This window comes from Rhinoraja longicauda, chromosome 2, assembly GCF_053455715.1.
Source record: "Rhinoraja longicauda isolate Sanriku21f chromosome 2, sRhiLon1.1, whole genome shotgun sequence".
Lineage (NCBI taxonomy): Eukaryota > Metazoa > Chordata > Chondrichthyes > Rajiformes > Arhynchobatidae > Rhinoraja > Rhinoraja longicauda.
In genome coordinates this window covers 79338762-79358057 of record NC_135954.1, presented here as the reverse complement: position 1 = coordinate 79358057, position 19296 = coordinate 79338762, and the positions used below count along the sequence as shown (strand labels likewise).

General features: G+C 40.7%; 1 protein-coding gene across 1 annotated transcript in view; it reads left to right on the top strand.

Annotated features, from left to right (window-relative positions):
• The first annotated feature begins 4594 nt into the window (after nucleotides 1–4594).
• The window catches only part of LOC144606105 (aryl hydrocarbon receptor-like), a 163707-nt gene continuing 149005 nt past the window's right edge, over nucleotides 4595–19296 (top strand). Inside the window, exon 1 of the mRNA XM_078421921.1 lies at nucleotides 4595–5664. Within this exon, the coding sequence (XP_078278047.1) occupies nucleotides 5609–5664 (56 nt within the window). The 5' untranslated portion in view covers nucleotides 4595–5608. The remainder of the gene's footprint in view (nucleotides 5665–19296) is intronic.

The following is a 19296-nucleotide window of genomic DNA, read 5'->3' as shown; positions in this document are numbered from 1 at the left end:
CTGACCATGATGTGAATCTATTTTATTATTGTCATGAACCAAGATATAGTGGAAAATCTTTGTTAGCGATTAAATCCAATCAAATCATAAACTAGTCCAATCAAGCCATACACAAGTACAACAGGTAGAGCAAAGAGAAAAATACCAAAGTGAAAAATATAGTTTTACATGAAGATACAAGGAACTGCAGATGCTGGTTTTACCAGAAAAAGACACAGTGCTGGAGTAATTCAGGAAGTCAGGCAGCATCTCTGGAAAACATGGATTGGTAACACTTTGGGTTGGGACCCTTACAAATGCTATTTGACCCGTTGAGTTACTCCAGCACTTTGTATTTTGCTCAAGGTCCCTAACATTCCGGGTTCTCCAAACCCAATAGAATACTGACTGTAATCTTGGAATAAACTTGATAGATTAGTGCAATGCATACTTTGTGTAAATTTCCTGCTGACAGAGTTGAAGAGATTAGTTTCATAATCAGGAGAAAAATCATCACGATTATTCCATTCTGGGCTCTTCACTGCCCCATCTCTCCAATAACAATATATCTTCTCCCTATCCCTTCACTTATATTCATTAAGTCTCCAAGCTATCAAATAATGTGCCAATCTGAATGAAATGATTTGAAGTAGGGCAGGCTGCTTGTCAGTTAGTCATACAGAAACAAGTCCTTCAGCCCAACCCATCTATGCTGACCGATATGGCCCATCTTAGGTAGTCCCATTTCCCACATTAGGTCCATAGCCCTCTAAACCTTTCCTATCCATGTACCTTTCCAAATGTATTTTAAATGTTGTTATTCTATCTGCCTCTGGCAGCAGCATGTTCCATATACCCACCACTCTGTGTGAAAAGGTTGAATCATATTTCTATTAAATCTTTCAAATTCATGTTGATCCAGTTTTCAAATACCTTCAGTCTGAAGAAAGGTCTCGACCCGAAATGTCACCCATTCCTTCTCTCCCGAGATGCTGCCTGACCCGCTGAGTTACTCCAGGATTTTGTGTCTACCTTCGATTTAAACCAGCATCTGCAGTTTTTTTGATACACTTTCAAATACCACAGATCTCTTCATTTGTTCCTGGTATCTTCCACAAGTCTGGCAGTTCATAAATTAAAAGTGGCTCTTGCAAGTAATTCACAGGATGTTAATCATTTTAGTGGTATGAATGTTCTTCTGGCTATATAGCGGGAACATAATGGCACACCACTGCAGACAATCAATGAATGGTGACGGACCACAATAACTATCTAGTCTCAACAATTAAAGGGCGACTGGTTACCTTGAAACTGGACCGAAAGAGAATTTGCTTCTAACCAAGTTTTCTTTGCAGGCTAATTGTACAATTATTTTTATCTGTAAATATCAAGAGTCAAGAGAATTTTATTATTATATATATATATCCCAAAACGTAACAATTAAATTCTTACTTGCAGCAGCACCACAGAAATGCAACATAGTAATCTGTAAACACCATAATAAACAAAAAAGTTCAGTATATAAAAAAAATAAACAATAATAGCGCGAAGCCAAAAACAATGTCCCCAAATCTACGCAGTTCAGAGCTTAGCTGGAGGTTGTAGTGTTTAATAACCTGATGATCATTGGGAAGCTGCTGCTCCTGAACTTGGACATTATTTTTCAGGTTCCTATACTTTCTTACCAATGACAGGAGTGAAATGAAAGAGTGACCAGGGTGATGTGGATATCTGATGATGCTGGCTGACATTTTAAGGCAGAGACTCCTGTAAATCCCATTGATGGTGTGGAGGTAAGTACCCCTGATGGATTGGTTAGTAATCAAACCTCAGTCCAGAAACTTGAATAGATATTCCAATCAATGCAGAATTTTGAACTGCTATCATTTGGATGAAACATGAAAACAAGTTCTGGCCTCACATGAAATATAAAAAGTAAGGAAATTTTCAAGCAGACACAAGAGATTGCAAATATTGGAATCTGGACAAAAAACAATCTGCAAAGTGATAATTGCCTCTGAGGCAGGGTCTCGACCCAAAATGTTGATTATCCGTTTGCCTCCACAGATGCTGTTTGACCTGCTGAGTTCCTCTAGAAGTTAGTTTTCAGTGCAACTTTACAACGCATGCTGAGACTATGCATGGCGTACTGAGTAGAGTTTTGATCTACATATTTGAGCAATGATATACGTGCATTAGATTCATTGCAGCGAAGATTTGTTACAATGATTCCTGGGATGAAGGAGTTGATGTACATTGAGCCATTTGGACCAACACTCGCTACAATTTAGAAGGATCTTATTTAAACACATACTGACAGGGTAGATATTGGGGGGGATGTTTCATCCAATGTGATTATTGAAACATTGTATAAAATCATTAGAGAAGATGCACATAGTCTCTTGCCCAGAGTAGGTGAATTGAGGACCAGAGGACATAGGTTTAAGGTGGAAAGATTTAATAGGAATCTGAAGGATAATTTTATCACACAAAGGATGGCGGGTGTATGGAGCAAGCTGCCAGATGAGGTAGTTGAGGCTGGAACTATCCTAATGTTTAAGAAATAGTTAGACATGTACATGGATAGGACAGGTTTGGAGGGATATGGACCAAACACAGGCAGGTAGGACTAGTGTGGCTGGGACATGTTGGCCGGTGTGGGCGTTGGGCCGAATGGCCTATTTCCCACACTGTATTACTCTATGACTCTAATGGGGGATAGTTAAGAATAAGGGGTTGCCTATTTAGGACAGAGATGAGAATGAATATCTGCTCTCAAAGTTAGTATTCTTAGTTATTCTCTATCTCTGAGAACTGAGGAGGTAGAGCCATTGAAAATGGAAGAGATCCAATGGGAGTGACTGAATTGACCATGATTTTACAGAATGGCCCAGAAGGTTTGAGGAATCTTCTGCTCCTGTTTATAATGTTACCACAGAAGGCAGCGGAGGCCAATTCATTGGATGTATTCAAGAGAGAGTTCGATATAGCCCTTATGGCTAATGGAATCAAGGGATATGGGGAGAAATCAGGAACAGGGTACTGATTCTGGATGATAAGACAAGATCATATTGAATGACAGTGCTGGCTCGAAGGGCTGAATGGCCTGCTCCTACACCTATTTTCTCTGTTTCTACCGAAGGTAGACACAAAATGCTGGAGCAACTCAGCGGGACAGGCAGCATCTCTGGAGAGAAGTAATGGGTGACGTTTCGGGTCGAGACCCTTCTTCAGACTGATGTCAGGGGAGTGGGCGGGACAGAGATAGAATGTAGTCAGAGACAGTAAGACTGGTGGGAGAAATGGGAAGGGGAGGGGATGGAGAGAGAGGGAAAGCAAAGGCTATTTTAAGTTAGAGAAGTCAATGAATGTCTGAAGAAGGGTATCGACGTGAAACCTCACCCATTTATTTTCTCCCGAGATGCTGCCTGACCCACTGAGTTACTCCAGCATTTTGTGTCTACCTTCAATGTTCATACTGCTGGGGTGTAAGCTACCCAAGCAAAATATGAGATGCTGTTCCTCCAACGTGCGCTGGGCCTTACTCTGACAATGGAGGACGCCCAGGACAGAACGGTCAGATTGGGAATGGGAGGGGGAGTTAAAGTGCTGAGCAACTGGGAGATCAGGTAGGTTAAGGCGGACTGAACGTAGGTGTTCAGCGAAACGATCGCCGAGCCTGCGCTTGCTCTCGCTAATGTACAGGAGTTGACACCTGGAACAGTGGATACAGTAGATGAGGTTGGAGGAGGTACAAGTGAACCTCTGCCTCACCTGGAACAACTGTGGAAAGCAGAAAGTGGTGGAGATGGGAAGATGTGGCCAGTAGTGGGATCCTGTTGGAGGTGGCAAAAATGTTGGAGGATTATATGCTGCATGTGACGGCTGATGGGGTGAAAGGTGAGGACAAGGGGGACTCTGTCCTAGTTACGAATGGAGGGAGGGGGAGCAAGAGCGGAGCTGCGGGATATCGAGGAGACCCTAGTGAGAGCGTCATCTATAATGGAAGAGGGGAACCCTCGTTTCCTAAAGAATGAAGACTCCGCCGATGACCTGGTATGGAAAACCTCATCCTGGGTCAAATGCGGCGTAGATGGAGGAATTGGTAGGGGATAGAGTCTTTACAGGGAGCAGGGTGGGAAGAAGTGTAGTCTAAATATCTATGGAAGTCAGTGGGCTTGTCGGTCAATAGTCTGTCTCCTGTGATGGAGACGGTGAGATTCTGTTTCTTTGTTGGAGTCCCCAGGAATTAATATGTCCCTTTGATAAGAGACACATTGCTATAGTAGCAGATCATACTTGATTAGGGAAAATTTGGCAAAGCATTCATGGAAAGATGTGAACGGATTTGAGTAACAACAGCGCATACACTGGAAAAGCATTGAGATGATGGGAGGGGGAAAATAAGCTCCATCAAGTCATTTTTGATATATGTTTGCATTTATTCCTAATGTGTTACATCAGTGGTTACATTTAGCAATACTTCTTATTTGCAGTTTCTGAATGCATTGTAAATGTTGAGCATTTTTTTCTGTTTCGCAATCAACATTTCACGTTGGTTTACAAATCTGACCTTGTCAAAGTGCTCCTGGGCGGGTTCTCGGTGATCAGCCTAAAGCGCCGCCAGACTACAGCGCCTTGAGAGGGAGAGAGGGACGGTCTCAGTGTGAATCGGCTCAGACTCTAGGCCGGGTAGTGGGGACTGACTGGAGGACGAGCGAAGAGTAGCCGGGTGAGAGAGCTGCGAGTGCGGTGGACTGAGAGCCTGGCTCTCGCCTACCGACGGTCAGACAGCAGCTCATGTAGCGGCCCCCGGCTCCAGCGGGAGGGGAGTCAAGGGCAAGGCTGAGCAACCTTTCATCAGACTTTGTGTTTGGGGACAAAACAAAAAGGGAGCAGCGGTGTGTTACCCGCAGCCGGTGGGAGTGGGAGTGGGAGTGGGAGTGGGAGCTGCTGCTGCTCCTGTTGCTCCCCCCTCCTTCACTCTCCCTCCCCTCAGAAGCCAAGCGGCGACCCTCCTTCCCCGGCTCTGGTGCTCCATCGAGCGGCCGCAGCTACCTCTGCAACCCCGCCCACTCCCCCGGCTCCGTCTAATAAGGAAGAGGCCAGCTTGTGTGTGAGTCAGAGAGAGAGAGAGAGTATGTACATGTGATTGTGTGTGTGAGAGAGAGAGATATAGTTAGTGTGTGTGAATCAGTGAGTGAGAGTCAGTGAGTGTGAGTGAGAGAGAGTGTAAGAGAGAGAATGTATGATTGTGTGAGAGAGATAGTTAGTGTGTGAGTGAGCCAGAGAGAGAGAGAGTGTGTGTGAGAGTGAGAGAGAGTATGAGTGAGTGAGTGTGTGAGAGATAGATAGAGTGTCATACATGCAGACAGACAGAGACGCACAGAGCAAACCCAAACTGGTGGAAGTGGAGAATATGCGCGTTTCCTCTCTTGGATTAATCAGTGCGCTGTCCGTGCCGCGGTGAACCAAGCGGTGAAGGAGGGGAGACAAAGACCGGCAGAGTGAGAAGTGATCGACCCTCTCACTCTCTCACACACAACACAACACTCAACACAACACAGTGACCGAGCAAACAAGCCAGACGGGTCCTGCGCCTCTTTTTATTTTTGGGTCAACGACAAACATGAACTCCAGCAGTATTTACGCCAGCCGTAAGCGGCGAAAGCCAGTCCAGAAAAGGTAAGGCAGTTTGATTTATTCACAAAATGCTGGAGTAACTCAGCAGGTCAGGCAGCATCTCGGGAGAGAAGGTAAGGCAGTGTTGTGTCAAGTCAATTTTATTTGTATAGCACATTTAAAAACAACCCACGTTGACCAAAGTGCTGCACATCTGATTAGGAAAAAAAAAAGAAACGTACAGTGGCAGGCACACTTCGCTCTTCCTGGAAACACTCTACCCGCCGGGGTAGACACTCACTCTGCTCCGAGCCCCATCTGTCTGCCTGCCTGCCTGCCTGCCCCACAAGCGTCTCCGGCCGCTTTTTGTTTCTTATTTTGCCATCCATGTCATCGCTACTTACAAGTACAGTCTACATTTTGATCTCACTGGATCGTGATTCCCCCCCCCCCCTTTTGCTTATTTAAACTGCATTGTAACTTGTTTTACTTATTTTGTAAGCTTTACAAAAAATAGACCGAATGAGTTGTCCCCGAATTTCTGCTGCTCTTCGTTGTGTCACGGGAGCCAAGAACTCCCTGCATGTAAACATGCAGGTATATTCAGTAGGACCCCAACAATCACCCACCACGACGAAATATTAACTGTTTAATGCAATAAACAAAATCTATGATCCGCTTCAGCCGCAGATTTTACTGGAATCTGCTTGCATAACAGAAAGTAAACATTGCACTCTTGAAAACTAATCCCAACCAGACCCAAATAATAACCTGTAGTGTCCGCAGGACAGTTGTCAGTGTATAATCGAGTCTCGGTATTCTTTGCGAATAGAAATATGTTTTATATTTCTATTCGCAAAGAATACCGAGACTCGATTATACACTGACAACTGTCCTGCGGACACTACAGGTTATTATTTGGGTCTGGTTGGGATTAGTTTTCAATATAAAACATATTTCTATTAATATATGAATTCTATCTGAATGTTAAAATAACGTGACATTTGACAATAGAATTAAGCAAGAGTAAAGAGTCGAATGTTCCTTTAGTGATTTATACCAGACTTAGCACAGATACTTACAATTTATAAACAAACTGATTTATGCATAACCCTTTCTCCGTTTCGCTTGTGGAATTCGTTTCCACAACTTGTTCTTCCACAACACATAGAAAAATAGAACAAAGTACTGATGACTTGTAATGACTGTTTACAGAATTCGCATTGTTTTTTTTTCTGGTGGGGGACAAACGGATATAGATACTTATGAAATGATAATCACTGATGCACCCCCCCCAAAAAAAAGAAATGCATTTTGCAATGATGACTGGAACTACACAAGATTATATTTGTTTAAAATTTAAATTGAAATACATTATTGACAATATATTCTGCATCTTTGTGTACTAAGTATTTGAATTGCATCCATGAATTTATAGATCTCATATTTTCTAGGTATGTTTCCTTTATGCCCTTGAGCAGAACTAATTACACAAAACAATGAAATGGGAATGGTTCCGTTTGCATAGTGTACTTCCATGCCTCCACAGATGTGTACATTTGGCAAGAAACTTGTTCTTTAAAAAAAAAATTGGTCACTTTTAAACTTCCGTGTAGTGTTTCACTGCATCTATGTTGGCAGATAACCGGAAGTCGTACACGTGGGACTAAACTCGAGAAATGTGGCACAAACTGTGTGACAACAGAGTTACGGAACTTTTGTCACATGGTTCATTTTGCATGAACTATTAGACTTTGCTTATTAAACCACAGAATTAATCCAGTGTTGCAAAATATTTGTCATTGTTTGGGGTTTCAAATCAAAATTTACAGCCTTATTATAGGTCATAATGTATCTCAATTCAAATTTTAAACAAATATATTTGTTTTGCTCTTGTCATTTTGCAATTTAGCTCCCAATGTTTAGCAGAAACGAGAAAGTGAGGAAATAGATTCTGATATATCTGCAGCTTCAGGTAAAAGGGAAAGAAGTCTTAATGTATGATATTCAGACAGACACAAAATGCTGGAATAACTCAGCGGGCCAGGCAGCATTTCTGGAGAAGGAATGGGTGAGGTTTTGGGTCGAGACCCTTCTTCAGACTGAAAGTCATGGGAAAGGGAAACGAGAGATATAGACGATGATGTATAGAGATGTAGAACAAATGAATGAAAGATACGCAAAAAAATAATGTCTGACATCAATGCAGCTTTTTAAATTACAGTTGTAATCTGATGTACGACTGTATTTTTGTAAATGTGGAGTGATGTCGCCATTTAATATTTATTACTTTGACTGAGCTATTTAATGCCCATCCAAGTAGTTAATTCTTTGGCTGTCTGCCTTTTTTTTTAGATCTTGCATCGTGCTTCTCTGTTAAAGTCACAATGTTAATGCAAGTTACAGCTTTTAGATTGAATATAATTCAATGTCCTCCGTGTAGGTCAGTCCGTCAGAATTTAACAGATGCAGAAAAGGCAGTCCATGTGCTTTATATCTGCTAAGTCAGTACAGTTTGATTTATTGGAACAATGCCACCTATGGTAAAGGGCAGAATCTGGCAGCTGTACTGAGAAACCATTATAAGGCTCCCCATTTAACATATGAATCTACTATTGTTGCTAATAATGATGTTGGAAGCAATCCAGCGTGCACCAATACAGATTTCTCTCTTAAAAGTTTTTTTTTGAAGACTGTGACACACACACTTTCCATCCATTTAGTGTGGATATCTATAAAATCAAGCTATTTAGCATTTTTCAAGTGGTGATTGGCAAGGTTGGCGCATGAAGATAAAGGAGGTTATTAGTTCTTCTCGTGTCTTAAACATTTTTGTTAGTTCTGCAAAATTCAAAACTTTCTGAATTTTAATGCAATGACTCATTTCTTACAAAAAATGTTGTTTACATTATAAAGTTGTGGAGCTGGAAGCATGCATCAAGTTCAGTAGAAACTTTAAATTCAGAAATGGGTGCCTTCTGATATTTGGATCAATTTTATTTTTTTCACAAATATTCTGTAAAATAATTTGAGAAATCTTCAAATATAATTGTAAGGGACCTTCATCTATATAACCCTTGAATGTAGAAGATTGTACTTGCTTAAGAAGCAATATGTTATGATTACCAACAGAAAAATATAATATTCTACCTGAAAGTCTCCATTCAACTTCATTTTGTTCTTCTCCTTGCTCGTGATGTCACCTGACCATGTTACACCTGCATTTAACAATTTCACAATATTTGCTCAAATTTGAATGCAGTTAATTACAGGGTAACTAAATTATGTGGGGATATAAGCATCAATTCGAGTCAACTTAAGTGTACTGTCATATATACCAGTGCAGTGAAGTACAGATACAATGGAAATCTCATTTGCAGCAGTATCACATGCACATAGATTCAGATAACACACAAAAACATTAGTTGTGCATAAATTGTACGCATTCGGGTTGTGCAAGTCATTTTACGAACCGGAAGGTAGCTGTTCCTGAAACTGTTAGTGTGAGACTTCAGGCATCTGGACATTCTGCCCAAGTGTCAGTGAGAATAGGGCATGTTCTTGATGGTGGGAATCCTTGATGATAGATACCACCTTCTTGAGCTTGCGTCACGTGTAGATGACTTCAATGATGAGGAAAGCTGTGCCCAAGATGGACCGGGCTGAGTCCACCACCCTCTGTCGCCTCTTAGGTTTTTGTGTATTGGAATTGCCACACCACGCCATGATGCAACCAATCAGAATACACAGTGTTTTTATAGAAGGTAGACACAAAATGCTGGAGTAACTCAGCGGGTCAGGCAGCATCTCAGGAGAGAAGGAATGGGTGACATTTCGGGTTGAGACCCAAAACGTCACCCATTCCTTCCCTCCTGAGATGCTGTCTGACCCGCTGATCCCGCATTTTTGTGTCTAACTTCAATTTGAACCAGCATCTGCAGTTATTTTCCTACACAGTGTGTTTATAGAAGTTTGGTAGAGTATGTGGTGACATGTCAAATCTATTTAAACTTGTAAGAAAGTACTTGGATGTGATGAAGGGGGAAATGTAAATGGCTGGGCACATTGCTGTAATAAAATTACTTTGTATTTAGAAATTGGATACCGTTCACATGAATCGCACTTTGGTAGTTGGTTCTTATCCAAGTTATTGAATTGTCATAGAGTCGTAAAATAGTAGATTTATACAGCGTGGAAACAGGCCCTTCAGCCCAACTTGCTCACACCGGCCAACAATACTGCCTTTAATGATTCGTTGATAGTGAAGTTTTGCCAACAAACAATAAAAGATTTTGCAGCAGTTAACATGTGTATTCCAAGAATTCTGCTTGGCACAGGAATATATCTACATTTGCTAAAGGGCAGCCAGGTCCTTACAAGAAATGATGACCTCAGGAAAGTAGAATTGTTGAGCAAGTGTTGCTCAACAGTGAGTTCCATCCTTGCCTTTGGTGCTGTCTATGTGGAATTTGCATCGTCTTTCTGTGACTGTATAGGTTCCTTTCCAGTAATCGGGTTTCTTTCTCTATCCCAAAGATGAGTGGGTTAGAATGCCACTGTAAATTAGAATTAATGTGTTGATGAGTGATAGAATCTAGGGGGATTTGATGGGGAGAATGTTAGCCAAGTGGAAAAGGATATTTGCAGTCAGTGCTGACTCGATAGTGGGCTGTAGTGCATGTTTCTGGACTGTCAAATAAAACTGCCTTGAGGGAAGACAAACTGTTGCATGGTGGTACCTGTTTTTTTTTAAACCTCCACAAGTATGTGAAAACATCCCAAGGTGGAAACCAAAAGGAAAGGCTGCTGTTCATGGTGCAAGACGCTGGGCAAGAGGGTGTGATTTGCAGGAATGTTTTTGAAATGGGAGAAAGGAGTAACATGTCAGAAAATTAGTGGAGCATCTGAAGGCTCTGACACATAGGTCTGAGTGAAGTAGGGGTGGGGGAGCAGGGTAGTGGTGAGGAAGATGCAAGGACAGAGGGCAGATTTGTAGAGAGAAATATAATGAAGTTTCAGGAAATGTAAGTGGGATCTTAAATTGATGCAAATTATATTCATCGCAGTGAGAGTTAACATTATTCAATATGGCCAAGAGTCAGTACACAGGATTGAATTAGAGATGGGATATTTTTTGTTTTTGCCTGAGGTGAAGTTTATTGAGGTGTGTTTTTGGGGGAACAATGATAAAATTACGTGTGATGGTGAGAAAAGTGTGGAGAGGGTTTCAACAAGTGTGAAGGACAATACATCATTTAATTGTAGTGGCACAGAAGTAGAGCAGTACAGCGCCAGAGACCAGGGTTTGATCCTGACTACGGGTGCTGTCTGTATGGAGTTTGTACCTTCTCCCTGTGACTGCATGGGTTTTCTCCGGGATCTCTGGTTTCCTCCTACACTCCAAAGTCGTACAGTTTGTAGGTTAATTGGCTTGCTATAAGTGTAAATTGTTCCTAATTTGTGCGGGGGATCGGTGCGGACTCGGTGTCCAAAGGGCCTGTTTCCGTGCTGCATCTCTAAACTAAACTATAATAAGATGTAGTTTGAAGTTAACTTATGGTTTGAAGAGCTTATTTTTGCACTCCCACTGGACTAATTTAGACTGATTTTGTGGTCAGGAATGAAGCAGAGTAATGTATTGATGGAGAGCAAAAATAATGATTTGATTTTGTTGGTTTTCCTGAAGTTCATTTGAAGGAAATGTCACCTCACGTAATACCCTTAGGTGATTGTGGGTTGAGGGTAGTGATGGAACAGTGGATTTTTGGATAATGTGTGATGTAGATCGTGGATGATGCTACAGGGAAGACTTCAAGATGATCGTAACAGTGAACCACTGCAAATCCTCAGGGAACTTGAAGTAATGTGGTTGGGTATAGGGAGGAAATGAAAATAAATGGGAAATACACTGGTTTCTTCTCACAATAGTGTTGGAACTGTCAGTTGAATTCCTATATTGTAAAGAAGCAAAAAGAGAGAGGATGGTGACGATTAAATGTACAACAAGGCTGAGCGGGAAAATGATGATGCAGTTGCAGTTTATACATTTGGCCGAGTTTAGGGAGCAGAAATGAAGAAAATAGTTTAACGCCTGTTTCCGCGCTGTATCTGAAATATGAAAAAAAAATATATATATTTTTTTTTAATATATCTGTTATGTTGGGTGGACAGAAAGCACCCATATCAATATTTAGACCTCAATACCCAGTAAACGTTGCCTGGTCACTACCTCATTTTTGCTTTCAGCCAATATTGCTGTCTCAGTTCCACAAAAATTATTACGTTTCAAAAATAAGAATGATGAGAATATAATATAAAGATGATGAAAGCAATTTTAAAGGAGGGAAGTAATAGTGCTGACCAAAAAGAATTATTAACATTGGCAACCACGACTGTGTGCCTTGATATAGTGCTTTTAGGATAATAAAATGACTAAGGCATCTCACGTGTGCATTAATGGGCAACATTTGGAATTGAGGCATATAGGGGGTGAATAATAAATTATCTACTTAGCCAAAGAGAGAATATTTAAATGTCAAAGAAAATGTTTTACTTAATCACCATACCTTGAAACATTTTTGAAGAGGTGTGAGTAGATAATGAAGCAGTAATTTATCTAATATAGACACAAAAAGCTGGAGTAACTCAGTGAGTCAGACAGCATCTCTGTAGATAAGGAATAGGTGATGTTTCGGGTCGAGACCGTGAAGAAGGTCTGAAGAAGGGTCTCGACCCAAAACGTCACCTATTCCTTTTCTCCAGAGATGCTGTCTGACTCGCTGAGTTACTCCAGTCTCCATGTGTCTATCTTTGGTTTAAATCGGCAGCAGCAGTTCCTTCCCACACAGTAATTTATCTAGATTGTCATAAGCCATACAATAAGCTTCCCCTTAATGATTGTCATAGAATGTGCAGTTAGAGGTGCAGTGACATAATAGATTATTTGCTTACACTGAGACTAAAAGCAAAAACTGCGACTAAGGTGTAGCATTCACAATGATGGAAATGGGCAGTGATGTTCCATGAGGATTAAATGCTGAGATTAATTGGGGAACCGGAGGTGATGTGGTTGTATGGAAGGAGGAAATGAAAATGAATGGGAAATGCACTAGTTGCTGTTCGCAACTTCAAGTGGCAAATTAAATTATTTTTTAAATTGCTTTCTAAATTTGTGGGGCTACTAAGTGGGAGGAATAACCATTACTGAGGAAGAGCAAAACAAATATAAAACATCTTACATAAAGTTGCAGAATGGGCAAATAGTTGGCAGGAATTACTAATATGATTGAAGGTAGAGAGAGAATGGTAATTCGAAAAGATAGATTTAATTTCAATGAATGTGAAGTAGTATATTCTTAATAGGAAGAATAAACTGATTACTAATTACTTGGAATTTCCAATTTTCATTGCCATAGAAGAACAAAAAAATGTGTTGACTACAAATATATCAATCGATAACACCAAAACTCCAGGCTAGTAAGGTTATGAAGAGACCAAACCAAGCACTTTGGTTTATTTCTAAAGAAATAGAATTGATAAATAGGGAAGTTTTGTTGAATCACTATCGAATTTGTTAATTGGAGCAATTAACTAATGATATAACTGTAAAGGAAAATGAAAAATGTGGTGAGTGTTTTAAATTGGAGACTATTGTTGGATTAGATCCAATTTTTGTCAGTGAAGTTGAATGGGTACTTGATAGGTTGGATATGGACAAGGATATAAATACATGTATCCAAATAATGTCATGAATTGTGGAATGTGGGGCAGAACGGTGATTTATTTGCTGGGAGGCTCTGGAGAGGGTCCAGAGGAGGTTTACAAGAATTATCCCAGGAATGAGTAGGTTAACCTATGATGAGCGTTTGTCTGCACTGGGCCTGTACTCGCTGGAGTTTAGAAGAATGAGGGGGGACCTCATTGAAACATACAGAATAGTGAAAGGATTGGAAAGAGTGGATGTGGAGAGGATGTTGCCACTAATGCGAGAGTCTGGGACTAGAGGTCATAGCCTCAGAATTAAAAGACATTCTTTTAGGAAGGAGATGAGGAGGAATTTCTTTAGTCAGAGGGTGGTGAATCTGTGGAATTCTTTGCCACAGAAGGCTGTGGAGGCAAGGACAGTGGATATGTTTTAAGGCAGAGATAGATAAATTCTTGATTAGTACAGCTGACAGAGGTTATGGGGAGAAGGCAGGAGAATGGGGTTAGGAGGGAGAGTTCAATCAGCCAAGATTGAATGGCGGAGTGGACTTGATGAGCTGAATGGCCTAATTCTACTCCTATTCCTTATGACATGAACTGGGGTGATGATGTGGGAAGGAAGATGGGGAATTGAACTGCTGAGAGTGAACGTTGTTAATGGTGGTAACAAATGGAGTAATATAACTTGAGCAGACCTGCAAAACAGTGAGAAGCTTGCTGGGACTTTCAATTTGTGGAAGAAACATTCTGGTCTTGGAGGCTGCGGAGAAAGGTGATGTGGAAAGCTAATTGTAATGTTAAGTGGAGATAAGAAAAAAGACAGAGCGGTCAAAAAGAGTGTGGCACTTTGAATATATTGCAGGAACCATTCGTTAATAGATGGACTTGTCAGGGAAGGTTAGGATTGTGATTAAAATGGTTATGGTAGATAATAATGATTACTATTTCCCAAGCAGATACTCCTGTACAGCTCGAATTTTTCTTTTGCCAATTTTAGGTGGTGAGAATGCAGAGATTAATTTTTAATCCTCATTTGTGTGATTTATACATTTTTATCTTCAGTGAGCTTGACATCCTGCAGATGTGTTGCCTGACATTGGTGCCCACAGCTAACATCCCCTTCACTCCCAAACCTAACCTGATTCAGATACAAGAGCTTGGCTTGATTGCCTGAAGCAACGTAGGCTGATATATCGCAAGGCAGCCAATGGTGTGCTTAAAACGCTCTGCTCTCAAAACATCCTTGAAACTTTAACAGCTAGGCCCCAGTTTTACTGGTTGTTAGACCTAGAAAAGTTTTGGATGTCTCAATATCTCCGATGCACAAAAACATTTAAAAACTATTTAAAAATAGTGATTTTTTTAAGGAAAAAAAATTACCTAAAAGTTCTTAAAACTTCCACAAGTAAGTAATTATATCAAGTCAAATTGAATTTATATCATATGCACAAGTATTGTGAGGTACAATGAAAATCAGTCTTCATTAAGCGTGCGCCCTGACGGAACATTGAAGATGCAAAGAAATTTTATTGCACCCTTTGGTTGGAATATTTAAAAATAATTGAATGTGGAAAAAAAAATCATTGTAATGTTATTTAGATAAACTGCTGATTGGGCATGTTTATTCATTCATCAGTTTGTGCTTTTAACTATGTTTTAATATTTTATCGTATTTTGATATAATTATCTGTGTTTATACTACCAATGTTCTTTAGTCTGCTCTGCGGCGGAGTTTTACATGAGTTGCAGTTGTTTCTAATTACTTATTATCTGGACTCAAAAGATGGTTACCAGCCTATTAGAAGGTTGTCTATTAAAATTTAACTTGGCCATACCACAAAAGTGACAGCAAATCTCTCATAGTTTTGACTCCATCTGCAAGGAAAATGAGTCCAATTTTGGTTTGGACTCCTTTGCTTTTCAAGAGCTCAGTGAACAGTTCTACATGCCAATGGTGAAGTGAAGCGAAACTGTTTAAACTGTGGTGTTGTCTTTGCTTTAAAATAGTGCTAGGAAAGTTCTCCCCACATTCAAAATGCAAACACCATTATGGTTAGTTGTGGTTAGAAATGTGTGTTTTAACAAACCATTATACACTGCTTTTTGGTTCCATATAATGCATGTCATCGCTATACCAAGAATCATTCCATTCTTAGAAATGCTTTCTGACGCCATTCTCTTTCTTCAAAAAATGATCTCATGGGGACGTTTATTACAGTATATATCCAGTGGCATCACTCGTATAAACCTGTTATTACGTGTGTGTTCCGCTGTTAGCCCTTCTCATATCTGCATTGCTTTACTTTCTCACGATTTCTAATATTTCCACAGGTGGGTGTTGGTAGATGGAGTGATAATGATCATTCAGGTTTCATTTTCCACGAGTGGGTATGATGCAGTTTTTATGCTGTGACTAAACACTTCCTTCTGTAGACTTCTTTTCAGGTTTGTTTTCCTCTTTCTGCTGGGCCACTCACATTGCTCCTTCTTTGTTTTTTCCTCACACCACAATGTCTGCTCTCCTGCTTCACCTACCACTTACAGTCCCTGTCCTCTCTTTTCCTCCTCTATTTTTCTGCCATACTTGGCCTTGCCATCCTTATCCCTCTCCTGACATTTGTAGGAAAGTAATTGTTCCTGAAACTGGCAATCTGTGACTTCAAGCACCCACACCTGTTGCCTGATGGTGGCAGTGAGAAGAGGGTGTGGCCTGGATAATTGGCATCCATGATGATAGATTCCAACCACCTTGAGGCAGCACCTCGTGTAGATACTTTTTGCCAGAGGAGAGGGATGTGTCCATGATGGAATGTGCTGAGTACATTCTCTTCCATTCCTGTACATTGGAATTGCTGTACCAGGCCATGATGCAACCAGCCAGATACATTTTTCAGTGCATCCTTTGAAGGTTGTTCGAATATTTGGTAATGTACTGAATCTCTTTAAGCGCCTAAGAAAGCACTGGCACACCTTCATGATTACATCTATGTGCTGGGCCTAAGACAGGGCGTCCACAATTCTAAAGCCCAGAAACTTGAAGCACTCTCTCCACCACTAGCCCGTCAATGAAGAGTGGTTACCTGACTTCTCCTTTCTGAAATCAATGATTAGCTGACTAATGCCGCATCTCAACAAGACCCAGATCTGCCAGACGTAACATCCCCGACTGCAGGGTAAATTTGGGATTAATGCCTAGATCTTGCAGGTAATTAAGGAGGCAAATGTCAGCAGTGCGGAGCACTTACCAATGAAATGCATGCTGGCATTATAAAATTCACTGTAGCATTGTGATACGTTAACAACTCACAGCACTAGTTGTGTGGATGAATGGGTGGTGTTTATATGCCTGTAACCCCAGTGCAGTGAAAGGCAGAGTTGTACTTGAGGCTTGTAGAATGTGAGTAGCAATCATTTTGCTGGTTGAGTTAATTACCAAAGGATGGAGCTAATAATTTATTTGAAGCAAACATAAAACAGTTGTTATGCCTTTTTAATGGTACAAATGTTAATTAAGTCACTAGTTTTGTAAAGTTATTGAAGTACAGAATTCCATATTCAATTCTGAATAATAACCTCTTGTATAATGTAAAGATGTTAGCAAAGCTCCAGAAAAGACCAAGAATGGTTCCCAGGATGATAGTGCACAGTTACAGGGGTAAATTAGTGTCTAGAAATTATTCGAGAGATTTCTGGAGAGAAAGCTGAGGGGAGATTTAATAGAATTATGGTAAGTGGTTAGGATAGTCGATAATGGGAAGCTGTTCCCACGAGCAAGGGATCAAGGATGGTGGTCGCAGTCTTCATAAAGAGAAATGAGAAAAAGGTTTGTTCACACATCGTATGTTTGGAATCTGGAATGCACTGCCTCCTGATACAGTGAAGGCAGGTTCTACCATTTCCTTTGAGTTTGGATTAATTTACAGTGAGGAAAACGTGACTGGGCTGTGGAGCAGTAACCTGCGAGAAGGATCAGTTTGTTCCTCTTGTCCGGAGCTAGCTTTGACATGATGGGCAGAATAGACTCCTCTGCTGTGAGCTTCCAATATCTCTAAGATGGAACCTCATTGTTTTAATACAATGGTGAAGGTTGCCCTTGACAATTCAGCTGCATGCATATGACTTTCTTTAAATGTATCTGTTCATGTTCTTTTCCTCCATTTGATTTTGTTTGAAGGTATTTACCTTGCTTATTGCCAAGATGCCTGTGTGAGGACATAGATACATAGACAATAGGTGCAGGAGTAGACCATTCGGCCCTTCGAGCCAGCACTGCCATTCAATGTGATCATGGCTGATCATCCACAATTAGTACCCCGTTCCTGCCTTCTCCCCATACCCCTTGACTCCGCTAGCCCGAAGAGCACTATCACACGCTCTTTTGAATGCATCCAGTGAATCGGCCTCCACTGCCTTCTAAGGCAGAGAATTCCACAAATTCACAACTCTCTGTGTGAAAAAGGTTTTCCTCATATCAGTTCTAAATGGCCTACTGCTTATTCTTAAACTGTGGCCCCTGGTTCTGGACTCCCTCAACATCGGGAACATGTTTCCTGCATCTAGCGTGTCCAATCCCTTAATAATATATTTCTATAAGATCCCCCTTCATCCTTCTAAATTCCAGAGAATACAAGCCCAGTCGCTCCATTCTTTCATCGTATGACAGTCCCGACATCAGTGAAGTGTACACATTTCAGAATTGTTCACTGGCAGCCAATTTGCTTGGCACCATGCAGCTGGTATAAGAAGCAAGAGGCAGGAGGATAAAGCAATGTGTGTTGGTTTCTGTAGGGGCTGGGGAGTTAGCTAATTTCACCCATTCCTTCTCTCCTGAGATGCTGCCTGACCCGCTGAGTTACTTCAGCATTTTGTGACAGCTAATTTAGTTTATATTCTGACTGTATCCAAATTGGCAGTGGAGGTGAGAGAGATGCCAATTTGTTTTACATTATTTGAAAGTTTTCTTTTGCCAACTGTAACTAATTCTTTTGAATCCGTCTATTCAATTTGGAGCACGAGAACAAGAAATAGAATCGTGAGTTGGCTATTTCACCCCTTCTGCCATTCATTGAGATCATGACTGTCCTTTACCTCTGCACCATTTCCCTGCAGAAAATCCATGTCCCTTTATTCCCATAATGTCCAAAAATCTGTTGATCGTTGACTTCAATATACTGGGCGACTGAGTCTCTTGTGCACAGATTTGTGAAAATTTGCCACTATCAACGTGAAGAAATTAATTTTCGTCAGTTCAGAATGGCCATATTATTATTTTAAGTCTTCAACTACTGGTTTTGGATACAGCCACGGGAGCATCATCTCTGCATCTAACTGGTTAAGCTGATCGTTTGTTGCTATCTCTCGATATTGCCTCTTAAATGTGAAGACCAGATCTATATCCCATATTCAAGGTATAGCTTGCCAGAGCCCCTTATAATTGCAGTTGATGCCTTCATTCTCATTCTTAAATTCTTCTTGAATAAAAAACTAAAGTACCATTTGCCTTCCTCACCCGAACAAGAATATTTAGTTTAGTTTAAAGATACAGCGTGGAAAAAGGCCTGTAACATGCTAAAACCTCACCTTTCCATGTTCTCCAGAAGTTGTGCCTGACCCACTGAGTTACTCCAGCACTTTGTGTCCTTTTGTATATTAAACAGCAACTGAGGTTGTTTGTTTCTACCAAAGATAATAGAGCAGAGCAAGATAGACCACTCGACCCTAAAAACCGTAGTATGTCATGGCACCATTTTAGTAGGCAGAAACTTGCAGAAATATTTAAAAAGAAAAATAACAAAAATCTGTGAATTGATAGATGAGATATATTCTGCATTTTTATGTTATCATCACACATACTGTTCCCCCAAAACACTGATTACACTGCGAGGTATAGCGAATGGCGGGTTTTGCCTACTAAAATGGCGGACGTTACGCTCCTTTGCATACTACACTTCAGTATAGGCGATTTGAATGGAGTGGTCCATCTTGCTCCTC